The sequence below is a fragment of the Pyxicephalus adspersus genome, chromosome 5 (assembly GCF_032062135.1).
Source record: "Pyxicephalus adspersus chromosome 5, UCB_Pads_2.0, whole genome shotgun sequence".
Taxonomy (NCBI): Eukaryota; Metazoa; Chordata; class Amphibia; order Anura; family Pyxicephalidae; genus Pyxicephalus; species Pyxicephalus adspersus.
In genome coordinates, this window is record NC_092862.1 from 117,834,513 (window position 1) to 117,845,233 (window position 10,721).

General features: G+C 37.2%; 1 protein-coding gene across 1 annotated transcript in view; it reads left to right on the forward strand.

The window, feature by feature from the left end:
• Positions 1–10,721, forward strand: part of LOC140332089 (advillin-like) — a 38,937-nt gene that overhangs the window by 18,971 nt on the left and 9,245 nt on the right. Inside the window, exons 3-7 of the mRNA XM_072413386.1 lie at positions 167–241; positions 4,929–5,125; positions 6,695–6,803; positions 9,387–9,497; positions 9,753–9,952. Of these exons, the coding sequence (XP_072269487.1) occupies positions 167–241; positions 4,929–5,125; positions 6,695–6,803; positions 9,387–9,497; positions 9,753–9,952 (692 nt within the window). The remainder of the gene's footprint in view (positions 1–166; positions 242–4,928; positions 5,126–6,694; positions 6,804–9,386; positions 9,498–9,752; positions 9,953–10,721) is intronic.

Here is a 10,721-nt window from a genome sequence, read left to right on the forward strand (position 1 = left end):
TCACATAAATAAAAATAAAAACATATACACAATAAATGCTTTTTCCAAGTTCATTTAGTAATACGGCGTGCAGTTTAGTCTGCTCCCACTGTTTTAAAACTTTGTTTAATCAACGTTGTTAAAAAATGTTTTGCTGTAAAATGTAAATGTTTTTCATTTATTTTAGAAAATGGAACTGGTGCCACTTCCTGAAAAAGCTTATGGGAGTTTCTTTGAAGGTGACTGCTACATTATTTTATCTGTAAGTATTATTACATCAGCATAATGTGAATGCGCTCCATCCCAGCATAGATTTTCATATATTGATCCTAGGACGTATCATTACAAACTAATATATATATTCTTTTTGTAGTAATTTAAGCTTTCATGAAACCTATGTTATCCCATTAAAAATATTTTTAGTCTGTGTGTGCTGAAAAGTGAGCTGTTATTGTTCGTGTGTTCAACATTGTATGTCAAGTCATCTGTTCTTTTAGTTCTGCTATTTAGATACAGCTATTTACATGAAATATTTGGGACAATATAATGTGTACACTCACAGATATGCCAAAGGAAGTGGAGGAGACCATATTAGTCTCAAGTTCACTAATATACAGGACTGGATGTATACTTTGTGTTCCCCTAGACCAGATAGCTTGTGCTGCTTTCCTAGTTAATTACAAATAAAAAGGTAAAGGAGAGGAGAGAAAGGGAAGGGGGGGGCAGATAGACAATGAGAGAGTAGCGGGCGGGGGGGGGGGCAGATAGACAATGAGAGAGGAGAAGAAGAGTTGGAGGAAAATGGAAAGAGAGGAGAAAAGAGAGGGAGAAGAGAGAAGAGACAGATGGAGAGTGGAAGTGAGAGAAGAGAAAAAGGGGCAATGCAGTGAAAGGGGGAGAGATTAATGGAGAAGAAAGAGAGGAATAAAAGAGGAGACAGAGTTGAAGAGAAGAAAAAAGCGAAAGAAAATAGGAAAGGGAGAAATTTGAGGAGAGGGGAGAGACAGGGAAGGAGAGGAAAGACGGAGCAAGAGGAATGAGGGGGGAGGGGGAGAAAGAAGGAAGAGAGAGAGGTGGAGAAGGAAAAGAAGGAAAAAAAAAGAGAGAGGAGGATAAAAAGAAAGAAAGGGAGGAAGAGGGGAAAGAGCAAGAGTGATGGAGAGAAAGAGAAGGACAGAGAAAGAAGGTAGAGAGAGATTGAGGGAGTGAGAGGGGAGAAAGAAAACAGGGCAGAGAGGCAAAGAGGGGGTAGAGAGAGAAATAAATAAATTGAGAAGAATGATACTTTTATTATATATATATATTTATATATAGTATATATAAAAATGTCACCTTGCACAGATCTCTATACTTTATGTGACCTCAATATAATCACTTTCACTTTTTGTTTCTGTAAAGTAGAGCTGGTCAGCCAGCAGCAGCAGTTTCCAATTCTACGTTCTATTGTAATGCCACCCCTTAGTGGTTATGGCACCCTAGGTCATGGTGGCCTAGGTGGCCTTGTGAGAAATCCAGGCCTGCTAAAATATAGGCTCCGATATGTGTCACTTGGTAAAATAATTGTTGTCATGTGAGAAAGGAAAGCAGAATAGAACAGCTGCAGTGAATATATGTAAAAAAAAAAAGATTTGCCCCTAAGAATGTTTTGTCAGCATGTATTTTTGACCATGATGTAAGGATTCTATATGTAAGTTTTGACAGTATTGAAGGTCGAAAGCAGAATATGTTGTAACAATAACTTCTGATTGCAAATTATAATGTGTTATGTGGGTAAAAAATAGAACCTTGTGCGCACATTTACATATATGTAAAAGTATTACACATTTCATATACATTCTGGCAGGATGATACTTCATCACAAGCATCTATTGACCTTATCTGTTTTTGTATCTTTTTGTGTGATCAATTTAGGTATGAACTTTCAGGTGAATTTATATTTCACCTGAAAATTTAATTCAGTGTACTGTCCCACCTAAATTTCTGACCTCATACACAAATACACCTATAACAACTCTTTTCACTCCTTCAATGACCTACCAACATATTTGGTCCAGAGGAAGGCAAAAAAACCCTAGAACAATTTGCTACAACAGGGGAAAAAATCCGGCATCTGGCAATCAGATGTTCCCTGGATCAACAGTCACTGTTATCTTTATTTTAAAGCCTTAATTCCCAGTTATATTCTGTGCTTCTAGAAATCATCCAGCTTTTTCCTAAAGCAATCTATATCAGTTGCTGAAACTAATTCCTGAGGGAGCCGATTCCACATTTTCACAGACTTTACAGTGAAGAATCCTTTCCTTATCCAGAGATTAAATGTCTTTTCCTCCAGACGCAAAGAGTGCCCTCTTGTTCTTTATAATGATCTCAAAGTGAATAATTGGGACGACGTTCTCTATATAGACCATTTATTAATGACTTTCATACTAATGACTTTCTCACATGCACAACTTCAAGACTTCTCCAGGGCCGCCCAACTCTCTAGTACTCTCTTCCTTTTAGGCTTGCTGGTACTTTCTGCACATTTAAAAGAGCCCTTAAAACTGATCTTTTCAAACTTGCCCTATTGCGTATCACCTTTTCTCCTCCTATGTTGTTGTTTATCATTATTGTACAGTGCTGAGTTTTGCCACTTTATACAGTTTATTAATGGAATGGAAAGGCTAAATTTAAATCACAAAAATACTTTATTACACTGATATCTTAGCTAATGTTGCAGATACAGTTCTGATAGTTACCTCTATCACCAAGGTGTTGCTTCTGTCTGCTCCTGTTTTAAAAAAGCTGCTTCACTGCTCCCAAGCTGCTTTAAGTATTTGGCTGTTGAAGTCAAATATTTTCATCCCCTGCTGGCTGATGTGTTTCCTTCCTCCGACCTGTAGTTTCTTATTGAGGTGTAAGCCAGTGGGAGGAATCACAGCTGCGGAGGGGGACCAAGTATTCTACACACCCAGAAGTGCTGAATACTTGCAGTGGCTGAGGGATAGAAAAGGGCAGCTTTTAATTACATAAGATGCCAGAAAGATAAGTATATTCATATTTCTTTTACCAATGACCTTTTGGCTACAAGTGACACAGTAGCTCAGTCATGCTAATAAAACTGCCTGCAGTAAATAGCCAGGATGGACTACTGCCAATGATTTCATTCCCAGTGATTTATTTGCCAGAGTAACCCTACCCTAAAACCATATCCATACAAATCCACTGCATTGCAGTTCAGTACTGTGCAGTATTTAATATATTAACATGTCACACACTGGTTATAATGCACTTACAATAAGTGACCGCACAATGATCCATTTGGCTACTCGTAAGGGTGGCATTCTTCCCACTGGCCAGCATTGTAGAAAGCATTCTTCCTACTGACTACTAAACTAATGTACTGTGAGCTGTGGATATAGTAATTATAGCAGGGGTTCCCTGAAGACCTGAAAGTTATTTCAAGGGTTCCCCTGTAGTAAAAAAGGTTGGGAAACACTGCTGTAGATTGATGTCATTTATAGCGGGACAGCATGATTCCAGCAATATATATGCTGCAGGACAACCCAGGACCACTTTCACTTCACTAACATCACTGTCATTTTATGTTACCAGTGATAGTGTCGTTTACCAATTAATCTTAAAAAGAATAATTCAAATGGTATTGCCAGCTGGGACCCTCTGTAGGTCTTTGAAGGGGTTAAATCAAGACAGTCATCTGCTCTTTTTATTCACATTGGTTTTGCACAGTTGATCTCTTTAATGAGGAGGTAGTTGAGGGTGAAGGAAAGGAAGGAATGTACATGTTTGCTAAAGGTGACACAGTATTCTGACAGGATCAAACAGAAAAAGCCAACCATACTTGGAACACATCCCAGACAATAGCAATACTAGGTCAATCTGTACAGAACACTGTGCCTTCTCCTATACTGCAGATTTTCTGTATAAAAAAATGTTCAATAAAGCAAAAATGACTGATTTTATTTGCATTAGTGCACAAATCCAAAATGAGATTTGCAATATTTAAATGCAAATGATGATGGTTTTATTTATGTATCATTCAGTTTTGCTAGCATATGCTGATACTAGACAAACCCACAACTTTTTTTTTTTATTCCAAGCTTTGTTCCATTCATTCATGGAGTCTTACTCCTTCTACAGTACTGGCAGTATCTGAAATGTTTACAGAAGCAATTGGTGAGCTTCTGAATTTGTCAATTGGTGACATTTTAATGGCTGTCCAACAGATCAACTCATGGGACATTCACTTATCACTGCAAATTTTTGTGAGTCAGTTAGATTTCTAAACAATTATGGAAACCATTTTACATGCTTGCTCATATTTGTGGAAACCTTGCTCAATTTATTTCTTACACTTACACTTCCCTGTTAGTATTTGATTTGTAAAAAGAATCGCTTCTTTCTTTATACCATGCGCTGTTTCTTCTTGTTCCAGCTGGAATTCCCACAAGGTTATACAAAATTGTAATAAATGTGTTAGGAGTTGGGATCTTGAATGGTTAGCATGTGGTTAGGGTTAGGCACTAGGAAGGGGGAGGAAGGGTTGGTCACCAGGTGATAAGTATACAGGTAAAAGAGACACTGTTTGTTGCTCTTATGACAAGTTTGGGAATGAGACTTAAGAATTGATACAATGGGGCTGATTTATTAAAGCTCTCCAAGGCTGGAGTAAATACACTTTCATCGGTGAAGCTGGGTGATCCAGCAAACCTGGAGTGGATCTAGTCTAGTACTTTTAGGAAATTCGTTCTAAGTTTTCTGGATCAGCCAGCTTCACTGATGAAAGTGTATCCTCTCGAGCCTTGGATAGCTTTGATAAATCATGACCAATATGTTGCAAACACAATGCAAGCTACTGCTTTCTCTTCTGTAGTAGTTATGCCAACTGTGTCTAGTAAATAATTCAGGTCGGCTTTTTGTTTTACATATTATGTTTTGTTCTTTGACAGATCAAGCAGACATCCACAGGTACAGCTACTGATGTCCACTACTGGATAGGGAAGGACTCCACTCAGGATGAGCAAGGGGCAGCTGCACTCTACACATCACAGATTGATGAGGCGTTGGGAGGAAGCCCAATCCAACACAGGGAGGTGCAAGGATATGAATCAGCAGCGTTTAAAAGTTACTTCAAGAATGGGGTTATGTAAGTCTCATAAAAACACACATAAATCATATTGCGTTTTTTAGCACTTTTTCAATAGATTGTTGGAGTTATTTACTATACTTACACCACCACTCTACGGCCCATGCTGGACTAAACTTTGGTGACTTAAAGGGTTTATAGAATTAGTAGTTTTCACAAGAAAGATAAGACTGTTGTATGTTTCCAAGTCAGCTCACAGAAAGTGACAAGATTAACAGGTATTTTCTGTGCTTGCTGAAAATGTGTTTAGCATGATACAAGAAAACTAATGACATCACAACAGCTCATCAGAACTGGTAATATTCTTTATATTACACTTTAGATCTTGGGTTTATTTACACTTTAACTGTAGTTTTATTAACTGTACTTTTACCAGAGATGAGAAATTCCTGGTAATATTAGGTAAATTTATGCTTGTACCTAGAAGTCTGGTAGCCATGCAGTGCTGGTGAACACCACACTGCTGATTTGAAAAACAGGCATACATTGTTCCATGAAATTTTTTAACTCCTTGCATATTGCACACTACTGAATACCACTGCACCACACATTGGGTCTGATTTATTAAAACTTTCCAAGGCTGGAGAGAATAAACTTGTGAAGCTGGGCGAGCCAGCCAACCTGGAATCAATCTGATCAAGGATTCAAAACATTTCCTAGCAAATGGCAAATCACTTCCAAGAAATCAATTCCAGGTTTGCTGGATCACCCAGCTTAACTGATGAAAGTGTATCCTCTCCAGGCTTGGAGAGCTTTCATAACCCAGGCCCATTGTGAGAATGGGGCCTTAGACTTAGGAGACAACTCTCCAAACAAACACACATTTTTAGTTGAATAGAAAAGGGTAACAACTCTCTTTACCACTCTATGTACAACCAAAAACATTTTCAGATTAAGACTGTAAGAAATCTGACAATAATAGAACAGCATTTACCAGCTCGGGCCTCCATATAACCATATAAGTAGAACCTGGTTAAAAGAGTTACCCACCAGCTTCTGATATCTCTTAGAGGTTCCAGTATTGGGAAAAGCTCTTTTTTTCCCAGCTATATTACAGTTTGGGGTGTTGGATCTCTGAATGCTTCACTATTTATGATTTAGAGATTAAACTACATAAAAATCCAAAAGAGATAGTGGGACCCCCTCATACCATATATGCTGGCTTGGGAAATCAGTCATAGTGATTTTATCCAAGAAAACCTCAACTATGAATTATTTGTCAAAACTTGAAAACTTTTTACAACACAGCACAACACAAATTGTTTTATTGAAATTCTATTAAAAGGTTTGCCAAATAATTTATTAAATAATGTTTTAAAAGTTTGCCTGTATCCTATTGGTTAAAGAGAAATGCTCACTATCATTTACAGATGCTTTTATTATTTCCTGTAACCATATTCATAGATAGCTTTTGCTATGTGCTGTAATACCACATCGATCTATTCTTGTATAGCACCCCACATATCCTAGGCTGATACGGTATAATATTAAATAAATATTATTTTTTGCTAAAATATGCTATAGTGTAGTTTTCATAAAACTTTTTTTATTTTTCTTCCAACCTGCCAGCTACAAGAAAGGAGGCGTCGCTTCAGGATTCAAACATGTGGAGACAAATATGTACAATATTCGGCGCCTTCTTCATGTGAAGGGCAGGAAACATGTCTCAGCTACAGAGGTGCGTGTTTACAGTGTTCTGTATTTCCTAGTCATACATGTGAACCATAACCAATAATATTGTGAAGAAATTGTGATCCACATAAAGCAGCCAGAAGATGAATGATGAAAATAGAATCTGCGTCGGGTATGCCACTGTTAAAGTAAATAACTAAATTTAGAGCTGATATATAAGTTATTGGAGCTTATATACCAGCTAAAAGTTTTTTATTTCTAAACACACATATATTTCCCCAACTCACCAGCCTGGTGTACAACCAGACCAGAAGTATACAGCTTGGTCACCACCCTGCCCCTATCCTGTAATTGGACAATACAGCAGCCATGGCAGACTGATGAGAGTCAGATGGTTCTATTATACTGTTCCAATGTCTGTTGTCAGCACATCTACTGTATATGCAGCACACAAGATTGGTTCTAGGTTCTGTCCTACCATTTGCCAAAACCCATTTTTACTGTCCAAAGAATTACAGCTATCAAGTCAATTGTAGATACAATACTTGTTGAAGTTGCATTTAAAAGAACATATTACACATTTGAATTATTACACAAATTAAGTCATTGGTGGTATATTTTTTTCATATACTTGGAGTTATTCTTTAAAGTGCAAATGAAAAGTTAGTATATGTTTAAAATAACTAATTGTTAATACCACATTAGCACAGCCAGTCCAGCAAAGTATAATGGAAACCTGTATTGTAACTTGGGAATTGTTTTCCGGTTCCTCAACTAATGAGCCTAGGGATACTGGGGTGGAAAAATAACCACAGTCAACCAAGGACAATATTACCACGTGACAGTAAGTTTAAATTCATGGAAACTGTGCAGTGCAAGTTTATACTTTAGTGATATTTTAAGTTAACATTACAGTAGTAGATACTCTATGGCAGTGTTCTTAAGCAAATATGTACTTCACCCATTTATGGTAAAGGAAGTATCTGCATACCTTGCCTTAGGGTCCCCCACTGCTTATTTCAGTGCCAGTACACCTTAGTACACCTGGGTATGAAGAATCATGTGACCTACTCCTTGGGATAGCGCTGAGCTAATTATTCCATCTTTCCATGCAGGTGAAAGGAATGATGGAGGAGCAAAAGCTTTGTGCTGCCGGGAAGGGCTGAATTAAAGTTACCTGTTGTTTCGCCATGTGTTTGCAAAGCACAGATTAAGCGTCGAAAGCTTAGAGACATTGGATAATCAGGGTCCTTTTCTGCAGAAATTGCAATGTTTTATTTACTATCTTGGACTAAAGGTGCGTACACACTTCCAATTTTTATCGTTCCAATCGAACGACGAACGATCGATTGGGCAAAAAATCGTTCGTAAAAAAGTAACCAACGACGCCGACGAACGAGGAAAGTCGCTGGAAACGAACGACCGGACCGACGGATCGGATTGGACGACGATCGTTGAACATCGTTCGTGTGTACGGTCGTTCGTTGATCGTCCATGTTCAGAGCATGCGTGATGAACGAACGTCCGTTCACTTTCCTGTCGTGCACATAGTTCCTCTATCGCTTAAACGATCGTATCTATTGTGTGTACAATATCTACGAACGATCGTGTCGTTAACTCTATGTGCAGGATCGGTGCTATACGATCGTTCATATATATCGTGCATGAACGTTCGTCGTTCGTTTTCCAACGATAATAATTGGAAGTGTGTATGTAGCTTAAAGCAGGTACATAGACAATTGTTCTCCAGAGATAACAGCGGCACCATTGGTATCAATTTGGCATAAAAGAAATACCACATTAGTTTGGCAGTAAGATTTATCAATGTTTGATGACTCAATATATAATATTTGTCTGTTTAAAAGTGTAACTTTATTCAACATATCAAAAACAAATTATTTGAGTTTCATAGAATTTAAGTTACTTGTTTGAGGGTTCAGGGAACAAACTTCGGCAACAATACAATTATTGTTCAATCTCTTCAATACACTGAACTGAAATCCTTTGTGGAAATAACCTTTTGAATGTGTTTATCTATTCAGTGGGTTGTTGAGTACAGTATCATGTTTGTTTTACCAAGGGCATGAGCTCAGATCTGCTTCAATTCATCTTCTGTTGTATTGACTTTATTTCATGTAATGTTTAGGATTCCAAGCAGCACCCCTACTGATTTCAGAAGTATTTTTGAGAGTATATGGTTAAAAACAGAATAGAAAAATATATAAAATACATTTAAAAGGTAAAATATGATAGAACTAAAGCTAAGATAAAAGCTGACTCATGCGCATGAAATATTAATAGCATGTATGGATTTCTGTATGAATATTTCAAAAGGCAATTTTCAAATGTTTTTTGGACAAAGCTAAAATTGCTCCTATTTAAAACTCACTTGCTGCCTATTAAAATCAACACGGTATACTGCAGGAAATCTTTCCTGAACCCAACCTAAAATGGCCAACATTATAAAAAATGTATTCAAACATACAGTAAATGCTAAAATATTGTGAACAATAAAGTTTAAAAATATTTTACAAGTCCCTTTAAGCAGTACTTTCTGAAGATTTCTGAATTAACTTCTTATTGCAAAAGGCAGACCCTATAACAAGTGAATTATTAAACTTTCTTCCAGGTGGATATGTCATGGAATAGTTTTAACAAAGGTGATGTTTTCCTTCTTGACCTGGGTAAAGTCATCATCCAATGGAATGGGCCAGAAAGCAACAAGACGGAAAGGATACGAGTAAGTCATTTTTTCAATATGATTCTTGTTTTTACCTTCTTTGCGTCTCTATGCTGTTTTTGTAAATGTACCACATATACATACACTGGCATTTAATAGGATGGGCTTCCTGATGGTGACAACAGAGGACCATGTATGTTTAATGGGTATTGAAATAGCCACTGGGCCCATGTAACAGCCTGACAATGCAGGAGCATAATTCAGATGCAAACACAATTTGAAGGGAGTAAAATATTAGTTTTCTTTTTTTCCTAGGCTTGTTCCTTGGCGCAGAGTATCAGAGATGATGAGAGGGGAGGAAGAGCACAGATTGGCATTGTAGACAAAGAGCAGGATTCCCCTGACTTGATGCAGATCATGACAGCTGTGCTGGGGCCCCGAACTAGTGAACTAAAAGACGCCACTGCAGATGAGAAGCCTGATGAGCAACAGAAATCAAATGTCAGACTCTACCAGTAAGTCACAAGCTTATACTGGATATACCTATACAAAATAGAAGCAACATTTAGAGGGCTATGACATACGGAAATGCAATATCTAATCTCTCATATCATCATTTATATCTACATACTATAAATCTACTTTAGTGACATGACCTAAATAGTATTTAGGTGCAATATTGTTCAGATTTTCATCTGCAGGAAAAGGAAACTTATTGAAATCTATTTAGGCATGAAAACGCACAGCTATTTCCTTGACACATAATACCTGTTTTACATGAATTTGGCTATGCATAAGCATGTTTTCATGTATTTTGATCTGTGGGATTTCTGTTGCTACCTGCATTTTGTGGAATTGAAAAAATGTCTAATAATACACGCATGTTATTTTTCACAGAGATTCCGGTTAAACAACTGATAAGTGTATCCAGCCCTTTACAAGCAGTTAACACATTTTGGTATTTCAGTTTCTGAAAAATTATAATGAATACAATCTTACCACTGTAATACGAGTTCTGGAAATGCCCTTTATTTATTTGTATTTAAATGGTATTGAAAATCATATTTTTTACTAAAGTTTCATTACATAACAAAAATGCTGCAGTGGCCAGCATTATGAATTTCTTTACCGACCTCTTTAAACAAAAAATCCTCACTTTGGATGGCAGGGTAGGTTTAAGGTTATGTGACTATGAGTTAAAAAAAACGGAATTGCCCATTGTCCCATTCCTAAAACAACCTTTTGTGGTATAAACCCCAACTGAGCATATGTATAAATTTGTAG